Source organism: Pleurodeles waltl, chromosome 10 (genome assembly GCF_031143425.1).
Source record: "Pleurodeles waltl isolate 20211129_DDA chromosome 10, aPleWal1.hap1.20221129, whole genome shotgun sequence".
Taxonomy (NCBI): domain Eukaryota; kingdom Metazoa; phylum Chordata; class Amphibia; order Caudata; family Salamandridae; genus Pleurodeles; species Pleurodeles waltl.
Window position 1 is genome coordinate 715680084 of NC_090449.1, and position 23372 is coordinate 715703455.

A 23372-nucleotide genomic window follows, 5' to 3' on the forward strand; every position below is an offset into this window, starting at 1 on the left:
AACAGTAACAGTGGACCCAGAAATGACTTAGACAGAAAGGGTGCATAGTGCTGAATGGTTTAGTTGTGGTCCCATTGTCAGAGGACCACCACAGGCTCAGTTTTGGCCCAAAATGTTTTTGAAAAAGAGATGCCCTCAAAGCATTATGGGGCGAGTTTCCCGAGTGCAGTGAATATTGTAGTATCTGCTCTCCTGCTGTGCCAGGAGAGCCACATTGAAGACGTCTGTGTTTTTTTCAGTTTTATATGTGCCTGTTTGTTATTTTTTAACTGCTAAACTTGTACGTAAGTAATACTCTTGTAAAGCTCTCCCCTAATTGAGTTTTCGCTATATGATACTTATGGTACACAAGTGGTACTCATGTAAAGCGCTCCTCCAATCAAGTTCGCACTATATGAAATTCAAATAAATGAAAAAAAAGAACCAAACCCCCCCTCCTCCAGCTTGCAGCCTTTGGGTGCAGACACCACAAAGAAACGGCCCAAAAACAAGGAAGAGGAAGAAACAACATATGACCTCGGAGTGGAAAGGCAAAAGAAAAAAGTAGTGTGCCGCAGTAAGTTATACAGTCGATCATGCAATAATCCTTGTAACAGGGTCATTCTCCAAAGCGGTAACAAAGCAACCTCAGGCGGGACAAAAGTAAAGCATTTGTCTATGAAATCAAGGGAACTTTAAAAGGCAGGCCAAGGAACGAATGAAAGTGATGGGCATAAGTTGGGCATGGTGAAAGCCCACAGAAGTAGATTACAACGTGTCTAGAGACAGTGGTTGCACACTGCCTAGGCTCAACCTAAAATCAAAATTTGTGTCTTCCTTCTGTGAAGCATTAGAGTAGATTTCTTAGTTTTGAGGAGACTGCCCATGGTACTGTGTGGCTACGGGGCCCATATAGACATGTATAAACACACTGGGCCAGAGGTGATGTACTGGTGTTCACTTTTGAGAATGACGTTACGCAATACAGACCTTATCATGTACATATTAATCTAACTATGCATATCCACCTGGCATCTAGTGAAACAAAAAACGGTTCTAAATATACAAATATATACCACTAACACAAATTAGCAGTATGGATTTCAGAATTGTTCCTGATGTTTGCAGGAGGTTTGAGACTTATTGCAACACCTTTCAGTAGATGGCCCTTGCAATATGACTTTGTATTCCTTGTGTGTTGCTTAGTGCACTATCTTTCAGCATTAATGTTTTCATACCACAATGCTACTTTTTACTGCAGGTCTCGCCGTCATTTGCATATTTGGATTTTCTCTACTCTTCCTGCTTTCATATTTATGGGCTAGGCATTGCTTCCTTTAATGCCTCTAGTTAAAAGCTCAGAATCCTTACAGATGCATTAGCTGTGTACTGCACTGCAAGTGCACCGTTGTTCTTGATTAATTAAACATCTTCATACCGTTTGGTGGCCCCTCTTGAAATCACAGAAAATAATGTGGTGAATAAAAATGAGTGGATATATATTTCTTCATAGTAAATTATGGTTTGTATTTCAAACAGTCTTTAACTTGCCAAAGATTGCAAGAAGTCTTTAGTACACACTTAACAGATGAAATAGTGTTGTCAAATCAAATCAAATCAAATCATTAACATTTATAAAGCGCGCTACTCACCCGTGCGTGTCTCAAGGCGCTAGGGGGAAGGGAGGGGGGGGGTCACTGCTGCTCGAAAAGCCAGATTTTGAGGAGTCTTCGGAAAGCGGAGTGGTCCTGGGTGGTCCTGAGGCTGGTGGGGAGGTTGTTCCAGGTCTTGGCTGCCAGGAAGGAGAAGGACCTCCCACCCGCCGTGGAGCGGCAGATGCGAGGGACGCAGCGAGCGCGAGGCCAGAGGAACGGAGGAGAAGGGTGGGGGCATAGAAGCTGAGGCGACGGTTGAGGTGTTCCGGTCCCTTGTTGTGGAGGGCTTTGTGTGCGTGGGTGAGAAGTCGGAAGGTGATCCTTTTGCTGACTGGGAGCCAATGCAGGTGTCTCAGGTGTGCGGAGATGTGGCTGTTGCGGGGTACGTCGAGGATGAGGCGGGCCGAGGCGTTTTGAATACGTTGCAGGCGTTTTTGGAGTTTAGCGGTGGTCCCAGCATAGAGGGTGTTGCCGTAGTCCAGGCGGCTCGTGACGAGGGCGTGGGTCACGGTTTTTCTAGTGTCGGCGGGGATCCAGCGGAAGATCTTGCGGAGCATGCGGAGGGTGACATATAGTAGTGTAACAGGGAAACATAGACGGTTAGCATATCTAATCAACAAAAAGGAATGACCGTCCACTATAAGCCATTACATAATGTATACATGAAATGCAAGATAAAAACAAACATCGTTTTTGAAAACCGTTGCACCCATATTTTGTATTCTTATTCGCGGATAGCTTTCATATAAGTAATACATTAATAGAATGCAATATATCTGTATTTCACTTTTACAATGCTTGCTTTCCTATAAGGCCTTGATATTTATCACTTGAGTTCCAGTGTTCTTTAACCAAAAAAGGTTGTTTAACTGTTAACTGCATTTGTAAAAGAAAGATGTTTCGTTTCTGCACGCAGGCACAGAAGGCCTGGGATTTAGCATCACTTCACGAGATGTACCTGTTGGTGGCTCAGCTCCAATTTATGTGAAAAATATCCTACCGAGAGGTGCTGCTATTCAAGATGGCCGACTAAAGGCGGGAGACAGACTGCTTGAGGTAATTAAATGTGTTGGAAATGTGTCATATTTTATTTTTACAGCCACCCTATTGTACGTTTTTACTAGAGCTATTATTGTCAATTCAATTACCATAGCAAGAAAATCTAAAAGCTAGATAGATTTCAGAACTGTTTTAGATGAAGTGATTCACATCCATTTTCTCCTCAACAGAACCAATGTATTATATATTGCAATGAAATTCATTGAAGCGTATGTTTGTGGGAATGAATTGGCTGTTTAAGGTATTGGCTGTTATTCTTGTTAAACATATTGATAGTATTGAGCTGCTTTACAATCATAACGGTTACTGGGCCTCTCCAATAGAACCCTGTTTAATTCCCTGTAGTGTTTATAACATATTTTCCAGTTACTTTGATGTTGGATCGTGTTTCATTTCTGTGTTTAAAAAAATAAAAACAAACAAAAAAAAACACTCCATCGCTGTAGGTCAGACTTTATAATATATTCTCTTAATTCCTCTCCATTGATAGCGAAAATTTATCTACTGGGGAGGTAGCTTAGTGGGTTAAGAACGGGCAGTTGAGGTTTTTGTGTAAAACCCACTTCGCTGATGTCAATCCTGACAGAGAATGATGGTTCTGCGACATTCTTATTAGAAGGGAAGAGAGTGACCCAGAAATGTAATTTTCTCCATAATCTTTCTCAAGCTTTCTATTTATTGAGATGTGCATTCAGTTCTATGCTCATCCACTTTTCTTCAATGTTGTACTCTATCAGACAACCCATGCGCATAGCCTTCATCTGCAGTCAAGCATTTGTACATTTCAGGGACTCGAACATTCCTTTATTTACTATAGTGAATTTCCATCCATTTCAATGCCGTCACCCAATATGTGGCCCCTTTCTCCCCACTTCAAATGGACTGAATTATCACCATACCGACTGTACTAATGTTTTATTAGGTCATCCCGAGGTCTGCTCTTTTTCAAAAATATGTGGCCATTTTCATTAACCTCCTCCAAGCACCCGTGCCTTTATATTTTCTTGGCTGTCCTCTGGTTTTCTGGAACTACTTTCAGATCTCGGGCAGTGTTTCACATCGTCCCTTGTGTCACATCATCTTTTGTCTTTTGGAACAGTTCACTCGCTCACAGTCTTGCGTCATAGTGCAGCCTCTAATGCCCATCGCTCTTACTCCGCATGAGATCTATGGTCTTTCTCTCTGTGTCTTTGGAACATCAGTGTTAAGGCCATAACTCTCTTCCAGCATCGCAGGAGTCTGCAGAAAAAGCAGAAGCCTTTTAGGCGTCATCCGAGTTATTAACGGCGCACTGTAAATTCTGTATGATCGCCCATTTAAGTAGTTCACATACATTATCCACAGATAGAGATGACTTTTTTATGGAAAAATGCCAATGGAATTGTACATTCCATATTTATAGTCGATAATGATGATTAATCTTACCTCGAAAATTAATTCTTTCTCGGACGTGACTCTTTCTCAGGCTAATATCTTTTATCCTCACTTTTCTTCCTCATAGCTCACCATCTACCTCAGGGGTGCCTATTTTGTCGCAGCATTTGAAACCTTTTTCCTGCAGATTTGCGGTTGTTGAATAACAGTGACTTGTTTTCTTCGTATGCTAGATATAATAGTTTCACTGCTTCTGCAGCAAATGTCCTTGACTAAAGTGGAACATACTCCTGGGGGGAATGTCTTTGACTAAAGTGAAACATAATGAGTTGAATAACAATTTGAACTTTAAACTTGTGAAAAGCCATCAAGGAGAGCATCGTGCCACATGTCCTCACTTGTCAACCCAGAATGGAATCCGTTCATCTCCTGCTGTGCAATTTCATACTCTAATTCTGAACTCCTCATGATCAGAAGATGCTTATATTATGACCTAGTTGTGTCAATCTCCAGTTACAGACCTTGTAGGGATTTTTACACTGCCATCCTAGCAGTGAGCAATGTAGTGGAAAATGTTAGGGCCCTCTGAGTTGTACAGGGGATAAGTGTGGTGAGTGGCCCATACGAGTCCTCAGTTGTACGAGGTACAAGTGTAATGTGCAGTCCATCATCAATTGGTTAGATGCTTCTTGAATAGATTTCTTAGAATTTGTGCAGAGCGTCCAGCCTGATGTAGAAGAGTATACTTTCCCCATGCAATTAGATGCAGACTTGTGTGATTTTTCCTTTTCTTGTTCATGCAAAAAGGCCAGTTTCCTAACAAATGTTGGAAAAACCCCTTTATGTATAGTTATGGTCGAATGTGTTGTCGTGCTCCCCCATAGAAGTGACATTGCATTGTCAGCAGAGCAGCCAGCCAGATAGCAGTCTTGCTCTACTCAAAGTTAGTGCAAGTTGACTATATATAGTTTTGTTGATCATGGAGTTATTCTATTTACATACTTTCTTATATGATATGCACTACTTTGTGTTCTTGGAGACTGCTTCTTCTTGGTGAAGGTTCGCATTCCCTACATAATGCAACCTTTTATTTCTAATTCCTCTACTTTTCATAATGTATATTTGGCATATATAAACTCTAGCAAGGTTAATAGTCAGACGTTCTAATTATCTTTCAAGAGGTGATAGGGTGTGATCTTCACCAGGGTTTCACTGGAAATGGTGGTCACAATTTTTCTGCTACCACCTAGTCCAAAGGACTCTGAAACCTGCAGTGCCCGAGCGAAACTGACTTTCTAAATGGCATGAATTTTCTGCAACATCCATTTAACCCGTGGGACTCTCACCCTGCCATCCACCTAGTCATAGTGGCTCAGACCTTAAGTTGCTCAAATCTGATGAGCTGTGACTGAACCCCCCTCGTGGATCCTTGGACTTCCATACCTCTATGGCCTTGGGCTTAGTGACCACTCTACACTTAGGGCTGTGACTGTCGTACATGAGGACCTCCCCCAGCTCCATGTTCCAGGATACAGTGTTTCCACTCATGGGCTTTCATGTGGCAAATTGACAGTTTTTTGGATATATACCGATGGATTGCTTCAGTCAAATCAATTTGACTGACACAACTAGTAATAGTGATTTGTAACAGAAAAAGCAATACCTGGAAATGGTGTACTGACAAGATGGAAGTAGGTGGGAATAGCAATGTCTGGCATGTTCTCGATGATGAACTAAGGTGACCCTTACTCCTAGAGTCTCCTGCATCTACAAGGTCGAAAAGTATGAGGAGAAATATTATATGGAGGAGGATAAGCCTCTATGGTGGCCTATAAGCCACTTCAGTGGTTCTTGGGGGTGGAATGCTCCTGTGCTGGACTTCTTTTGTGGCAGTGTTAAAGTGGGCGGGATCAAAGAGGCATGACTTGGCCATACTTTTTTAATTTATGAAAAAACGTTACTTTACTTTTTAGGGTCGAGCCTGCTTTGCATGCGCTCACGCATGCGTATAGCAGGGAGACTCTTTAGTATTTAGTAAAGGGCTCCGAGCACTGTCAACTTCACGTCAGTGCTTTTTATTGGTTCGTGGGCTTCCCTAATTAAATCGGCTTGCTTTCATTAGTCGAGGCACGCATATGGCATGCCTTTTCCGGTGGCAAGCCCTCCTCCAGCGCAGCGACCAAGTACAGAAAACATGCGAGGCTCGCTGTTTTCCATCGGGCTCGTGGACTTCTTTTTTAACTAATTTACGAGCCCGATCTCACTTGGCAGAAGTCGAGCGCTTTACCTACTTGATTTCACTTTTTCGGGTTACGTGCATAAATGCACTTTTGCCCGATAGGTGAAAAGTCGGGTTAGGAGTTTACAACGCGATCGGCTCTAACACGAGCAAACGCGAGACCCGATGCATTGTAAATGCTTGTTGTGAAAAGGCATCCATCCTGGGATAGTTTAGAGAGTTTAAATGCTTCACCTGAACTGTCTTTCAGGGAGCCTTCTGTGGTGTGAAACTGAAGACGGGCAGAGCAGCTAACCACAAACATGCCTTCTTGCCAGGGTGTCTGCTTGCCTGAAAGAATTCAGATGTGCACAACTGGTTAATCTGCGAATGTAAAGGGTGCTTGAGAGTTGGTACTGGCTTTAACTGATCGAATCACTTGTGATGACAAAGATTTACTCTTTTTGAGTGGTAGTCCAAATGAGTTACCAGCTGAGTTGTGAGGCACTTGCTTTTAAGAGACATCTGTATAAACAAAAAATGCATACAGTCTGGGTGTCACTAAAATCTATATTTTAGAAACAACATATTATGTAAATATTTTTGCGCATTTTTCAGCAGTCTATCTTACATTGTGTATAATGCGAGTTTAAAATAATGACTTACATATTCACATTGATTTCTATCACAGGCTGGGACCTTGCAGCACTAAAAAGACTCGAGTCATTATTCTCTACTGCATCAACCATGATTTAATTCTGTGACTCTCAGGTTACACCCAGACCTCTGCATTGCATTACCTAATAGACGTTTCATAATGTAGTACAGTGCATTTGACACTGATTAGCTCATTTTTATTTTACTTATTTCACATTTAAGCGGTGCACTTTTAGCTACCCGTGGGTGAAAGATGGAGGATGAAAGACCAAAAAATTGAAATAATATATATATATTTTTTTAATCACTCCTTTGACCCCACACTCACTGACCCTGCCCCCATTACAAGTAGGGTCATAGTTCCCATACTTTTTTTTAATGCACTTCGACGCTGTTTCGTGGGCATTGTAAAAATGCAACCTTCTGTTTTCAAAGTCTGCAAATTGGAGATTGTTTGAGGCCATCTCAATATTCCACTGGCTGTGCGGATTAGAAACCCTTGTCAAAAGTCAATAAGACTTTAGTTTTCCAAGGACCCTGTGTCTCTTCAGAGTGCGCCAACAATTCGACCGTTTTACTGCTAGGCTTTAAAATACCTGCATGACATTGACTTATTAATGGCAAATCAGGTTTATGAGCTCATTTGCCTTGAAAGTGAAAGATGCCATGGATCAATCAAACATTTTTCCTTGTTTTTTTAACCCGTTAGTGACTGAATGTGCCTGCCGCTGCCACTAAGGCTAGTCTCTACAACAGGGGTTTTCAAACTGTGGGGGGGGGCAAAGTGATCCCAAAGGGGGCACTAGGCTCTTGCCAAAAGAAGCATATGCTGCTAACAGGGATTTGTGTTAAGCTGAAAGAAAATGAGCAGCAGTAATCACTCTGTAATGGGCAATCAATAACATGTTTTGCCATTTATTCAAACTGAGAGTATGTTTCAAAAGGGAAGGGGCTCCAAATACTCTTCAACCCCCCACCCTCACTTCTAATATTCACACTGTGGATACTTTTACAGTTAGTAAAGCCTGCCTGACCAGAATAGTATGTTTGACATGATTTATTTGAATGCATTTTTGAAACAGTATCAGAACTTAAATGCAATATTTAAATAAGTCCAGACATATTTACAACTTGCCAATTTAATAGATTAATTATGGAATACTCAGATGGGGCACCAGTGCTATTTTCTTTTTCACTTGGGGGGGGGGGAGGGGGTGAGTGCAAAATTAAAAAGTTTGAAGACCACCGCTCTACAATGTTAGAAGACTAGTGTGTGAGATCCACGGTTTGCTTTATTCTGCCCTCTCAAGAGACGTGCCATGTTGTTTTGTGTCAAAAAAGAGCTACGGCAATTAGCTTCAGCCATTGTTAAGGATGTAGTAACACGGATCCCAAGAACTTTACATCAAGTTGAATTTTTGGGTGCAAACTTAAAGACTTCCTCAGGAGTAAAGAAGTCAGAGTAGTTTACTGAGAAGAATGTTGAGTCTTAACCACTCTGTCCAAATGGATGTTATTAATATATCTTGTACGTTCCATGGATGAAAAGGAACACTTTTTAAAATAGTAAGAAATTTGTTGTGGATCCGATCCATAAACATACTATTAAGGCCACAAATAACTCCTTTTACGCCTTACAGTGATTCACAAAATGACTATGTTCAGTTTCTCTGTCACAAGTGTGGAGAAATCCACAGTAATCCATCCTGTTCAGGGGTCTGAAAGGGATTTACAAGATGTAGTTAGCTTTATAGGAGTGCAGGCACCCACAAAAATGCATATCTGTGGGCATTAACAAATTGAGACCTGGCACTATCTCACCTTGGAAAAGGTCAGAGATTTACTCCAAATGAGAGCTAAAGTCACTCCCCTTCCAGGAAGGGGAGAAGGGTAGATCACAATCAGATTTCCTGGGCTTGACAAAGGACTTTTACCATGGGGTGTGGGGGGGGGGGGGGGGGAGCACAAAGGAGGGACATAGTGCTGTTGCTCTTCAGGCAGTCCCCCACTGTGCGGAATAAGTAGTCTTATAATGTCACATAGCATTTGTAGTCGTATGCCTGCAAACCTACGTCTTACTTGGCTTTCCAGTTGCACCTGTTTTGTGAATTATGAAAAAGTGTAAAAGTACGTTTAGTAGGAGTCGTAGAGCTCTGCCTGTACTTTTATAATTATGTGAAACAGACCCTTTATAGCGATCAGAACTTTTATGATTAGTCATTGGTAGAATGTGGCTTCAGTTTAGGGCTGTTAGATGCTATTACTGGCTGGCTGTGTTTGAAGATAATAAGGCTTCAGTGACAATTGTGTAAGGCACTCTAGTTCCAAAAATCTATTATCAGTTGGACAAAGTTCACATGCTTCATTAGAGGCCTCCTGTATCTTCTGAGGAAAATAATGAGTTTTCACAGCTTGGATTGCCTGGTGATAGCCTGCTGCACACTAATACCAATCGACCAATAATTTAGATTTCCTCCTAACACAGCTAAAACTGGTGCATTGAAAATTAGACAATGTTTCGCTTATTTATTTTATAGCTGGAGTGTGTGTGAGCTAGTATCCTTCCAGAGCCAAAATTAATCCTTACTGCCGACCTTGGGACGAGCAACACAAGGTGACCTAAACACGATTAGAACAGACTTTGGGCCATACGTACGACCATTTCATTTTGCGAGTCTCTAATTGCGATTTTTTTGCGGCTCACAATTAAAGACTCCAAAATTAAATGTACTAATGTGTTTCAGACACATTTAGCGATTCCCAATGGGGTCGCAAATGACCTACTGTATCATTATTCTTGAAGTAGGTTGCAATTTGCAACCCCATTGGGAGTGGCCAGCACTCACAGGGATGGTGGCCTACTAGGGCCAGCAGACCACCATGTCTGTGACTGCTTTTCAATAAAGCAGTTTTTTTTTAATGCAGCCCATTTTCCTTAAAGGAAAACAGGATGCATTACAAACAAAAAAATGAAAAGTTTTCTTTTTATTTTTTCAGAGTGGGACCACTGCCTGCTCTAAAAAAATATTTTCGCCTAGATTCACAAAGGGGAATGGGTTCAATGAGGACCCCTTCCCCGTTTACGAATGAGTTAACACCAATTTGAAATTGGTGTTATCTGTGACTGTTTTATGACTGCATTCACGGTCACAAAACAATCATACATAGCACTGTGACTCGCAATTAGGAAGGGGTGCCCTCGGGACCCCCCTTCCTAATTGCGAGTCGCAGTCTCTATTTTTCAAGTCAGTAACTGCGTACCGACTTGCAAAATAGGGATGGTACATCGCACCTGGCCATTTTGCAGTCGCAAATGGTGAATTTTGCCTTTTGTGACCCGAAAAAGGTGTTGTACATCTGGCCTTTTGTTCTTTCTGTGCCAGCGCTGCATGCCTGGAAAAAAAGGTGCAGGGTTGTATAACTAGGGCAGTGTACAAACAGTCTTACAATATTTGTACTGCTCTACTTGAATGGTAAAATGCACAGCATTTTAAGAAGTGATTTGTAAGAGTGATGTGTATCTGGAAAGTAGACATAATGTAAGAATCAAGAAACGTGGCACTATATTAAAATCCTATTCTCACTTCGCTCACTTGTCCACCCCCTTGCAGAAGGGTTGTATTTGCCAGTAGTGTAACCAGTGTCTCTTGGGTCCCAGCACAAGGCAGGGAAAGTCCCCCTGGCTGCTCTTTGAATCATGAATACAGCAACAATCAGTGTTCATTGAGCCTCTGGGACTGATGCCACTGCACCTGCTGCACCGATGGTAGCTATACTTCTGGCATTTACAGGTCCCACCTGCAGTATGTACTTTTTGCGGACAGGTTCTGGGGACACAGTAAGGTAGCGTCTTCAACCCGACACCTAGCAATGTACACTGTAGTGATCAAGATTCAATTTTACCCGGAAACAAAGTGGGCATCTGGTGTGCTAGCTCAAGCAAGGATAACTCGATTTTGTAATTATACTTCTGAACAGACAACGGACTAATATTAATACCAGTTTTATTGTGAACCGTGTGACTGCTAACAGTCAAATTTTGAAATGGCAAAGACCGAGGGCCATCCCAAAATATCCAGAGCATACAGATAAGTTTGACAGTCATTGCATCTGATATTAACAGTTTCATTTTGTTCTCAGTCTTCTCAAGGTGCCCCTTAAAAAGTCATTGAGCATTCATTCATTTGTCAATATTGTGAACTGCCTGTCCCCTAGGAGCCTGGATACATTTATGTTGAGGGTTTAGACCCAAGGAAAGATGCCCTGTTGATATCGTAGGTAGATATTTAAGCTACAGTTTTTGCTTTCATGCTGACCCCGATTCTACTGGTCTCAATTCAGCGAAACTGAAAGAGAGTAGTTTATGCTCCTCATTCATAAAATCCTTGGCTCTTCTAAAACTGCCAAAAGGGTGCCTGCCACCTGTCCGGTTTTGAAGCACAGTGCTAGAGCAAGGAAGTCATGTGTTTATCAAAAAATAACCAACGAAAGATTGAAAAGGAAAACTTGTCAACAATGCTAATGGGGAAGTGTTTTTAAGTGAGGTGAAATGGGAGGAAATGAGAGACTCATATAATTGCGTGCAATTACTGAAATTCATTTCTTGGCACATTTGTACTGTGGCTGCATTATGACGGATATTTTTGTCTTAGGTGAATGGAGTGGATCTAACAGGGAAAACTCAAGAGGAGGTGGTGTCTCTGCTGAGGAGTACCAAGATGGGCGGGACAGTGACTCTTTTAATCTTCCGACAAGAAGAAACATTCCATCCTCGGGAGCCGGTAATTAAACTTAAAATTATAACAATTTTTTGATACTTTTAGAATACGGCCGTTGAATGCCTACAAGTCTAGCGACCTGCATTAACCATTGTTAGCACCATCCCTTATTTGCTTTACTCACTTCTGAATGCCATACTTCTCTGCAATGTACTAGGCGTGCACAACTGTATCTTAAGTATATTTCTATAAATAATACTCTCCAAAATATTTTTATAGTTGTGATTGATCGAACAAGACATTTTTATCACCCATAGATCTACTGAAATCTGTTGTACAGTACAAGTTTTACGAGATCTTGCCGTTGCTAGTAAAGATGGTATGCAATTGATAAGGGGCTGAGTACCCAACTACTATTCTTACTTAGACAATTTATTAATCCTGTTGTATAGAGTTAATGATATAAACGAGATTGCAAACAATTAAAAAAATATTAGGTAGTCGCAATGCAATACTAAAGGACAAACTGCCTCCTTCTCCAAGTTCATGTATTGGCTTGTTTCAGGTCCCGTTCCCCCTCCCCCCTCCCCATGCACACACACACTTTTTGCCCCTATTTGGACTATTAGCTGCTGGTTTATGTCTCTGGTAGTGCACTGGGTACCTGCTAACCAGCCCCATTGCCAGTGCACTTTCCCTTAAAACAAGATAAATGACTATGACCTAATTGGCAAGGTCTTTAGCACCCCTCTAAGTCCCTAGTAAATGGTACCCCTGGTACGTAGGGCAAGAGTACCAAAGAGGGTCCTAAGTGCTGCAGCATGTGTTATGTGGCACCCTAAGGGACTCACACTCAAAAACATGCAAAGTGTGATTGCAGAATGAGTGAATGGGTGCAAACCATTTTTTATACGTGAGATTGCAAACACACTGTGTGCAATGCCCATACCACTGCATTTAATTTGTCACCCCTACAGCTGGCCTTAAGAGTCCTAAGGCAGGGTGCATTATATTACAGGTTGAAGGCATATTGGCATGAGCAGATGTACCCCTCTGACGCTTAGTTTCATTGCTAGACATCGCAAGCGTTCAGTAAGTCATTTTGAGAACATGTACTGGCCACTGGTCATTAGGATTTATCCAGCTACATGATTGCTTCACTGAAAATGCTGGTGTTTGCTATCAAACACCTTGTCTTAATAAACCCATACTGATGCTAGTATCAGATTTATTATGACATGCACCCTGAGGGCACCTTGGAGGTGCCTCCTGAAAACCACTGTGCTGACTGACTTTTATTGACCAGCCTGCCACCACGAACAAGTTTCTGATACCCCTGCAGGTGAGAGCCTGCGCTCTACGACCAGAAACAATGCCTACTTTGGAGGAAAGTGATCACCCCCCCTACATCGGGATGGTGAATGTTTTAACATATAGATGCCAGAAGCTTCAAAGCCTCTGCCACCCTTGATATGCAGCCCTGGCTTCCTCCCAGACCTGGGGAATGCCACCCCCTGCTCCGAGGCCCATTTGGCACTAGAGCAGGTGAGAAATTTGATATTCCTGGGGTATGTTGTACTTCTAGGCTAGTCACACCCCAAAGGTGGGCTATCTGAAGTTCACAGCAAAGGCAGGGTTTCACCATCTCGAATGACTAGTTTGGAGGCATCAGGAAATGTTTGGCAAATGCTGATTTTTGTAAATTGTCATTTTCCAGTGAGCAGACAGGGGCTTAGATTCTATTTTGAACATCGCCATCCACGCCCAGAGCAGTGAGACAGAATAGGCAGTTCTGTAATGTAGTTCATTAATGAGATCAGTTGTGCTTTTTTGGGAAAAGTCTGCCTGACCTTTACTCAGCGAGTGGTTAAAACGATATGCCTGCGCTATTGTGTGAGAAATGAATACGGATGGCAAAGGCCGAGGGGGAGCCCTATTGAGATAACAGACCAATAATTAACTTTTCAGAGGTGAACAATTGCCTTTGTGTCTCCATTAATACGTGCCAGAATAGAACAGGGAAATGTAGAAGAATGATGGTTTTGATGGACAGGTAGGGCTCCAACACCAGTTTTACAGTGCAACAAAGGATCTGTTTAATACAGTGAGTGTAGGCAGACCCTATTATACAGAAAATACTCCGTCGTACTGTGCTGCTGGAAAGAGGATGACTGCCCCAAAACACAAACTCAGACGACATCCAAACAGAGTATTCATTAATTTGGATATTGGATAACAGCAATGTGTCCTAGGCATAGTGGACATCAGTGTGGAGCTGGTTTCTCATAATGTGTGTGTTTTTCTTCAAAACAATGAGTCGATCAATTATTGAGCAAACTTTTTTAATTTGATTATTAATGATGGATTATTGTCAGGCATAAAAGCACCACTTCCACATTGGCTGTTATTTTTCAAAGCCCAGTGATTACAATTAAAAGAGTGTTCCTGCAATGTGAGACTGATTGCAGCTTAGATGCTAAAAATGTATTTTGTGCTTACTTCTCAACAGAGACTCGCTATGCTTTCATAAGTCTTCTATAATTCTGCCCTAGAGATACCAGTCCCCAAAAAGCACGTGGCACCCACCTTCCTGAAAAAGCCCTCTTCAGATAACTTACATTTTTTTATTTCATTCATCAGGCAGAACAAATAACAATTCGTTTTTTTCATCTTAGAAATTCACCATTGGGACAAATGTGGGGTGGGTGCTTGATCATGGTGAACGTAGAGCAGAAGAATATCACTTACAAACATTTATGTAATCTCACCAATTAGCCAAAGAACCAGTTTTTAAAACATGCTTATTTCCTCCGATACAACTTCCAAACAATCATCAAATTATGTGCCATAAACTTTCATCGCAACCTGTATCAACACCCAGGGTGCAACACAACCCTTTCCATTTTGTCTCTTTTCAATTTTTTCCAATTAACCTAGCAGTGCCAGTAATGTTTCATGTATACCAGTGTCCGCTACCTAGGGGCAAAATGGAAGGTAGACTGAAATTCAGGATTCAGCATTCCTTTTGATGTTTAGAAGGGCCATCTTATCTGTTGCTTTAACTGTTGAAGTCTGGATTGTCCTGAGAATTATGCTACCACCTCCACACCCTTTTGTGGCATCTCATAAGAATCCAGAAAAACCTTCCATATCATGAACCTGGTGAGTGTGGTATTCAACTCAATCTCTCCCGCACTACACAGCTCTGTTTCTTTAGGCTCAACATATATGTGGAACCTGTTTCAGTAGCATATTATTGAAATCCAGGGTATGTACAGTGCACACACACAGTGCTCCCGCTTGACTCCTAAAGTGTACTCTATCTGTTGTGATCCTGAAATTCTTCTGTACTCTAGAAAATCTTGATATGAGAGCATACATGTTGTCTTGTACCTTCTAGATTAAGAGCTCCATCATGTACAACTTTTTCTGAAACTTTAAGAACCTTGGGCTTGATTTAGAGTTTGCCGGAGGGGGTTACCCCGTCACAGACGTGACGGATATCCGGTCTGCCGTATTACGATCCTATAATAACCTATGGAGATTGTAATACGGCGGACAGGATATCCGTCAAGTTTGTGACGGAGTAACCCCTCCCCCAAACTCTAAATCAGGCCCTTTATATTTAGTTGATTTTTGTTTGTTAGTTAGTACAACTTTATTTCTTGCTGGGCTCATAGAGGTTCTTCCTAGCCTTTCGCTTACTCTTTCCGTTTCACTGTGTGTTGATTGGATCACACTTCAGTGCTTCCCTTTGTCATACATTAAGCCCTTCTTTAGCAGTCGTCATCCTCTACTCAATTCTTTAGGACGTTTGTCAGAGTTCATCCTCATTAAATTGTGCTCTGGCCTTCATCATTCTTTCAGTTGCTGTTACTATGTCACAGTTCTACATACCTGTCCTACTTTTCTTGGATGCAATTACTCCTTCTACAAGTTTGCAGTGGTCACAGCACCAGTCTCTGAATCACTGCTTGTGATCTACCTCAGCACCACTCCTCTGTCAAATACAACTTATGCTTTGTGCTTTGAATCTGAGGACAGGCATCTGTAGACCTCCATCAACCAGTTTTACCATCTTACCCCTACATTTGGTGCAGAGAAAAGTTGCTTTGTCAGGTTTGTACTTGCCATTGGTATTATTTGCACCCATGCTTCTCCTTTTAGATGTTTCATCCCCATCCTGCCTGGACACTCCAGCTCCCTCCAGTCATGTTGCGGACTTGGTTAGTAGCAGGAAATCTTCAGTCTGCCCAGCTCTGCCCCATTAACACTAATATTTTTTGTGCTACCCTGCAACAAATGTATTTCTAGTCAGAAATCCACTTTTTTCAATTCCTGAAGCATACATCTCCCAGCAGATTCTTCACCTATGAAAATCCTGCAGGTGCCAGAATAGTTCCGGAAATTTTGTTCTTCAGTCATAGCTCTACAGAATTGCCAGAAGGCGCTATGTGGCTTCAAACATGGCTCCCTGCACTGGATGTGATACATGTGAAGTATAAAAGACCCTGACTGGCACTCTGGCATCAGTTTCTGTTTTCCCGCACCTCATTGACGCAGGTCCAGAGCTTTTCTTGGTGTTTGCAGAAAAACATTTCTCAGTTTTTTGACAGCAGCGACGTCAGATGTCTTCTTCTAAGGTTTCAGGATTTAAACCCTGTTTCAGATACCACAAGAAAATGTCTGTCACACCCTCTAGATATTATGTATGGTGTCTCAGCTCTCACCATGACTTTATGGGTTATGGCTTCTGTTCATTGGTGCACCTGAAAGCCAACAAAGAGTGGGAAACCAAACTGCCCTGCAGGCACATGCCTGAGCATTCCCTTTCACCTTCAGATATGCCTCCTGACAGGGAATGAATGATCCCCTGGAATATATTCTCACATAAAGCACAATAGAAAGAAGAAATGTGTTATTCCTCAGGAAATAGTCCGGTCTTGCTCCCAGGATGGTTTGAAATCTTGACACTGGTGTTCTCTTTGTCGTCAGAGCTTATTCTAACATTGAAAGAGGAAGCTGGAATTCCCTTCTCCCATTGACCAAATCCATGTTGAAGCCTTTCAGCATTGTTGACGACCTTGAGTTTCTGAAATTATTAAGGACAGGGGTAGCCCACTCCTGCGAGGTTGGAGATTCAGGTATCTCAGACCCCTATGCCTCCAGACACTATTTCTCTACAGTCTCTGGTGCCTTACAATAGGTTTGTGCCTTGCCAACAATTCTGCCACAACCGGAGCCACCTTTCATTGCTGCCCTGAAAGTAGGCTCTTGTTTGAGTGTTGAAAGTTAAGGCCTGTCTTGGTGAATCTTTTGCAAAGCATCTACCGGAACAAAGAGATTTGCTGGAGTGGAAAAACTATTTGAATCAGACTTGAATGCCCTTGCCATGCCTGTTGAGAATTATGACTGTACAGCAGACAATGATGAGGGCCTTCACCTACCCTACCAAATGGATGCTGGCCTATATTTTGATTTACAAAATACAAGCTGTTTGGAGAACTCACCAGCAAAGGTTATCCTTAAACCTCTGGATTCTCTACAGTGGTATGAAAAACAGAAACATTGGGTTAGATGTTACCTCTATAGAGAACAATGTTACCATTTTAATGGAGATCAGTCCTCCTCTACATTCTTGTATGCTCTATTACCTTTCAAAGAGTTACTCTTAGAGGTGGACCTGGATGTTTGTGGAAAAAAAAAAACATTGGGGCGTGGCAACCCCCAGTCAATAGCTTGTTGACCTAGACACGCCCTGTGTGATTCAGTGTTCTTGCCTTCACTCCAATCACTGGACTGGTGGTCCAGGCCTCCTCCTAAAAGTTGAATCCAAAAACCTTTCACATGGGCTGTTTTGACAGAAAATCTAAGACAGGCCTCTCTTGGGCAAAACACTATTTGTTGCTGGTAGTCTTTCTCTCTGCACAGTGAGTACCACATGCCTGCTAGGTTGTTAAAGCCATTCCCTTTGGGATCTGGCAAAACTGATTGTTATTACTCTCCTGGACCACATGGAAAAGCCCATCTCCTATCTGGTCCACAACAGTTTGGAGGCTTTAAAACAGATCCTAAAGTGCTGCCTAGATACTGCTGACACAGTGGCTCAGTCCTTGGCAAGGCTGTCATCATGTGCCATGTCTCTTGGACGTGTTCCACAAGCTTCTTTAGAGATCTCCACTCTCATTGACTTGCCACCTAATGGCAAGTAGATGCTTGGCAAGAATACTGTCTCCTCCCAGGAACGCTTCAAGGATGGGAGAGATATGGCTCCTTCACTGGGCTTAGCCTCCCCAGAGAAACAACCACCACCAGTAAGGGAAAATTCCAAGCAACCTCAACTTTCCCAGCCATGCAAAACCCCCATCAGATGTTCTACTCCTTTCATGAAATGGGTGAATCTAGAGGGTGTCATCACCAACAGCATCAGTGCACCCAATCCCATCTTCAGCTGCTCAGTTGCCTCAAAACTATACACCACTCTTTTAAGTCACCACCTGCCGGTGAGGTCTCCCATTTATTCACAAATGTGGAAATGATCATGACAGATCACAGGGTCATTTAGCTAATCTACAGTAGCTAAGGCCTATTCTTCCTATGCTTCACTCTGTACCACCTTTCTTCCACAAAGAGATGCTCTTCAGCGCACACTTCCACTTTGAAAGTGAACGTTCTTGCCCTGATGAACAAAGGGGCCATAGAGTTGGTGACTTGAGCAGAAATTGGCGCAGGATTCCTCTCCCTTTAATTCTTGTTTCTTAAAAATGACAAAGGTCAGAGACCCATCCTTGACCTCTGCCTTTTAAACCTATTCATATGGCAGGAGTTGATGAGGTTATCTGTAAGCCAACAACTGATACCCTTTAATCTGCCTGTCATCCTCATTCACAGACTGTGAGAAATGGGGTTGTTGGTTGAGGGAGGGAACCCTATTCAGGCTACAGCCACAATCCTTGTCAGGGCGAACCACAAACGGTCACTAAATACACCTGTGCTTAATCCCCTCGTAGCTTGCCAAAAACACAGCCAGACTTAACTTAGATTCAATGTCTAAAGTATTTATGCAGCACGCAAACAGTGATAACTGAATACACAGCACAAGAAAAATCCCACACTAGTTTTAAAAAAATGGAGTACATTTAAATAAATTATTTGAGATCAAAAGTACAGTCAGTAGAAATGGAGGTATGCAATTTTCAGGATTTCCAACTGAGAGTATCTGGTTGCTGTGGACTGGGACAAAGTCACAAGTTCATGCCGACCGCGAGGAAGGGCATGCCAGGCACAGGGCCATGATTTACCTGCTGAGGATTGTACCTTATGTCCTTGGTGCACGGTCTCTGCGGCGTCACTTTAGGAGGCTCTGGGTCTTCTGGCATCAGTTCCGATGAGCTGCAAGGCTTTGCTGGGCTTTGTTTTGGTTCAGATGTATCTGGCAGCTGTCCAACTAGGCTTTCCATTGTTCAGTGTCTATTCTGATGAGGCTGTCTGCTGTGTGGCGAGGCCTTAGAGGGCTTTGCATTGCTTAGCTCCATTTCTGATGAAGCTTGCAGCCAGTGCGACAAGGCTTTGTGTTGCTTCATGCCGGGTTAGGTGGAACCTTCAGTTAGGCCACAAAGAGCTCCATGTGATACCATCGAAGGGTCCAGGTCCTGGGGAGGCACCACTTAGGGGGTCAGGAACTCACTCCAGCAGAGGCCAGCAGGTCCCAGGCAGGTCAAGTGCAGCAGGTCAGCTGGGAAGTTGCAGGTAGGCCTCTGGAGCTTACTGTGTCCCTGTAACCCAGAACAGGAGGTCAGTCAGCTGACCCTTGGAGTCACTCAGCCAGGGAAAGTCTTCTTTCTCAGACAGTGGGATAGTCCTGTGGCAGAAGGGCAGTACTCCGTCTGCAGTATCCACAGGTCCAAGAGTAATTTGAAGCATTAAACTTAGAGTCCTACTTTTATACCTGGTGCTAGATTTGAAATGGGAGAATCTTCTGGAGATTTTCTCTCACAGAAGTGTTTGGAATAACCTGCCTCCCTACCCTGGTCGCGGTCTGCCTGAAGTTACAATAGGCTAGGCTAGTATGAAATTCTTACTGTCTGTGAGTTGAGGCAGTGTCTTTGATGTGCAGGTATGACATGTGACAGCTCCCACCACCCCTTTACCCCACCCATCAAGTCAAGATGGCCCATTCTGCCAACACCCAAACCCTCTATTGTGATACTGTCACAGGGTAAAACTCAGAGGCTAACTACACTTTAGTCATGTGACCCAGAAAACAGGCAGGACGCACCAAATGGTTAGGACAAACAAAATGCCAACTTTCTCAAAGTAATATTTCAGTATTATGACTTTAACATTAAAGAGGGCTTTAAGTTACAATTCCTCAGACACCAAACATGAACTTCTTACCTGCTCCTACACAAACCTTATGACTTAATGATTGTAATAAGGAAGCCCGGTGTTATCCTATGTGAGAGGTAGGCCTTTTAATTGTGAAGAAGGAATTTGAGATTTTTTCACTGCCACTACAGGTAAAAACATAAAATATTATGCCCAACGTTTTAAATACAATGCACCCGGCTCCAAGGGCTGTTAACCGTCTACCCTATGTGTAGGAAAGTCCTTTTTTTTTGCCTGATCACCCCCACTCTTTCTGGATAGGTACTGGTGGTTACTGACTCTTGGCTGTGCCCTGGGTACTGCTTACCAGTCCCAGGGCCAGTGCTCTGTGTAAAATGGATATGCAAATTAGGCTAATTATAATTGGCTAAGTTAACCTACCTATAAGTCCCTAGTATATGGTAGGGCATGTAGGTTTAGGGACCACAGCATAGGTGGTGCACACCTAGGTGCATAGCTGAGGTGCCCAGTGTCATTTTAAAAGCAAGCCTGCCTTGCTGGCTGCTTTTAAATTAAAGTTATATGCAAATTCGACTTTGGAATTAAAGGTACTTCCAAAGTCTTAAACTACCTTATTTTTACATATAAGTCACCCCTAAGGTGTGCCCTATGTGCCCCTAGGGCTGGGTGCCATGTAACTATAAGCAGGGACTTTATAAAAATAGATTTATAAGCCCTGGTGAGGTAAAAACAGCCAAATTCGTTTTTCCCTCATTGAAGTAAATGGCCTTCATAGGCTAGAATGGGCAGACTTTATTTTAAATTTTAAAGTCTCCTTAAATGTTACATACCAAGAATTTGGTATCAAATTGATTGTTATAATAAATCCCACAACTTCCAGTTGTTGGATTTAATATAACCAGTTCAGGTAAAAAGTTTAGACTTTACCTAAAAAGTTGCCAATTTCAGCTCTGCATTGTTTTTGCTGCTGTGCTCTGATTGGCCAGCCTGCAGCAGCTTCTGCCAGGCTACTTTAATGAGGTGTGAAGTGGCCTGGCTTCACACAAAGGAATGTGCTTGGGGGAGAGAATCTCCCCTCAGCAGATGGTGAGGCAGGAAGGGGGAGGGCTGCCAAACTGGTCTTCAAAGGCAGAGAAGGACATCTGGAGCACCCAGAAACACCCCCACATCCTGCAACCCCAGACAGCTAAGTGCCCCCTTGATTAGATTAGGAGAGGGCAGGAGAGGGGTGTGTTTATGATTTTTAGCCACACCAGTGGGTGGGCTCAGCCAGATCTCTCCTCCAAAAATCAGATTCATCCATTTTGGATTTTTAGAGACTGTTGCCTTCTGGGATGGATTTTTGCCACACTTCCCAGGAAGTGGTCATCACAGGGGGACTCCTGATTGGAGAACCAGGGCCCCCCTGCTTTTCACCCAGGAGCAAGGATAAAACTGGCAGACCTGCACCCACGCCTCAGATCCCCACCAAATTTCAAGAAGAAGGAACTACAAGGAGAAGAAGGACTGCCCTGCTGGACCCCTGGCCTGCACCTGGACCCTGCACTCAGAAAGACTGCACCAGCTGCACACTTGGGCTTCACCACAAGAAGGACTTTGCCTGGCTTCCACTGGTTCAAGGAGGGACTCCCTGTTTGCTACAGGTGAAAAATTGCTATCCAGAGTCCCCTGCACCAACTCCTGAAAAAGTGACCAGCTGACCACTGTCCAGTGGCCAAAAAGGAGTTTGCGCCAGGTGCATTCTGGGAGTTGAAGTCCGCACTTCCCAAGGACCATCACAGAACTTCTGGACCCTTGGGGTGAGCTGTGGACCCCAAAAGAACCTTAAAAGAACATCTGGGTGAAGCCCCAGAAGTTTGGAAAAGATTGGAGAATTTTTGAAAAAAAAGCTCCATAAAGTGACCGACCCGACGCGGAAATTCTAGCCGGCTTGCCTCAACCGCGACCCGGCCTGACTTCGTGGTTCGTCCCGGTAAAGAAAAACATCCAAAAAAGAGACTAAGTCCGAACGTAAAAAGTTGACCGGGACCTTCCAGCCATCGTATCCGAGAAGGGCTCCACGGACGTCGGATCAAGATCCAGGTTTACCCCGGTCATAGGATTTTCATCTCGAAAAAACGACTAAGTCCGAAGGTAAAAATCACCACCGAGGAAACCGACTTCAAGGGCTCCAGGAGGTCGGATCCAACTGGCAGGTTCGTCCCGGGGAAGAAAAACATCAAAAAAAGAGACTAAGTCAGAAGGTAACTTTTTAACCGAGGCCTCCCGCGACTTGTAGCCGAGCAGGGCTCCATCGCGGTCGGCCTGAAAGTTTGACTTTGCCCCGGTCCTGGTGCAACCAGATGACCCGATTGGCGCTTTTTGTTTCTAAGCGCTAGAAAATAATAATACTTTAAAAATTCATATTTCCGGTTCCCCTGAACCGATTTTAATCGTTTTTGTGTCATTTTAAAGATAAAAATATAAGCTATTTTTATAAATTGGTTTAGGATTTTTAAACTGTTTCCTGTGTTTTATTTAATTACTGTTTTGTGATATTTGAATGCTTTACACTTTGTCTCCTAAGTTAAGCCTTGACGCTCGATGCCAAGCTACCAAGGGTAGAGCTGGGATTAATTTACTGAGACCTAACTGTACCTATGTGGAGGTTAGTGGCTTGTTGCTAGGTGTAGGTACCTACCTGCCATACCAATAACCCATTTTCCAACACTATGGATGATATATATGCATTACAAAGGAGGGTTTATCAATGGCAAAGGGTTTATTTTGCCAGGTCAATATGGCAGTGTTAGAAACGGGGTCTCTAGTTGGCAGTCGGTTTGCACCCTGTCCAAGTAGGGACCCTCACTCTAGTCAGGCTAAGGGAGATACCCGCTCAGATAACCCCTGCTCACCCTCTTGGTAGCTTGGCACGAGCAGTCAAGCTTATTTTAGAAGCAATGTGTAAAGCATTTGCACATAACACACAGTAATAAGTGAAAACACAACAAAAGGACACCACATCAGTTTTAGAAAAATAGCCAATATTTATCTATATAAAACAAGACCAAGTACGATAAACAAATCCAACATACAGTAATAAAAATATGAATGCTGCAAGATGTACTTAACAATACAGTTCCTTGAAGTCGATAACTCCACCTGGGGCTATCACGGCGTCGTGAACAACAAAACCAATAGTTCAGGCTGGCCTCAGCGTCGCGGGCAAGCTGCGATGTCGGGAAGACCCACAAACAGTACCTTGGATTCGTAGGGCGTTGTGATCCTCGTGGTGAGCTCCGGAGAGCGGCGTCACTGGCATCTGTTCCGGAGTTGGTGCAGGAGTCGTCGGGCCCTTGAAGTCACACACCTCGGGGATCGAAC

At 43.0% G+C, this 23372-nt stretch overlaps 1 protein-coding gene across 10 annotated transcripts in view; it reads left to right on the forward strand.

Moving 5' to 3' along the window:
- PARD3 (par-3 family cell polarity regulator) overlaps positions 1-23372 on the forward strand; it is a 1239520-nt gene that overhangs the window by 621814 nt on the left and 594334 nt on the right. For all 10 annotated transcript variants that reach the window (XM_069211229.1, XM_069211227.1, XM_069211231.1 and 7 more), the window contains exons 10-11: positions 2551-2690; positions 11595-11723. In XM_069211229.1, coding sequence (XP_069067330.1) covers positions 2551-2690; positions 11595-11723 — 269 coding nt within the window. The remainder of the gene's footprint in view (positions 1-2550; positions 2691-11594; positions 11724-23372) is intronic.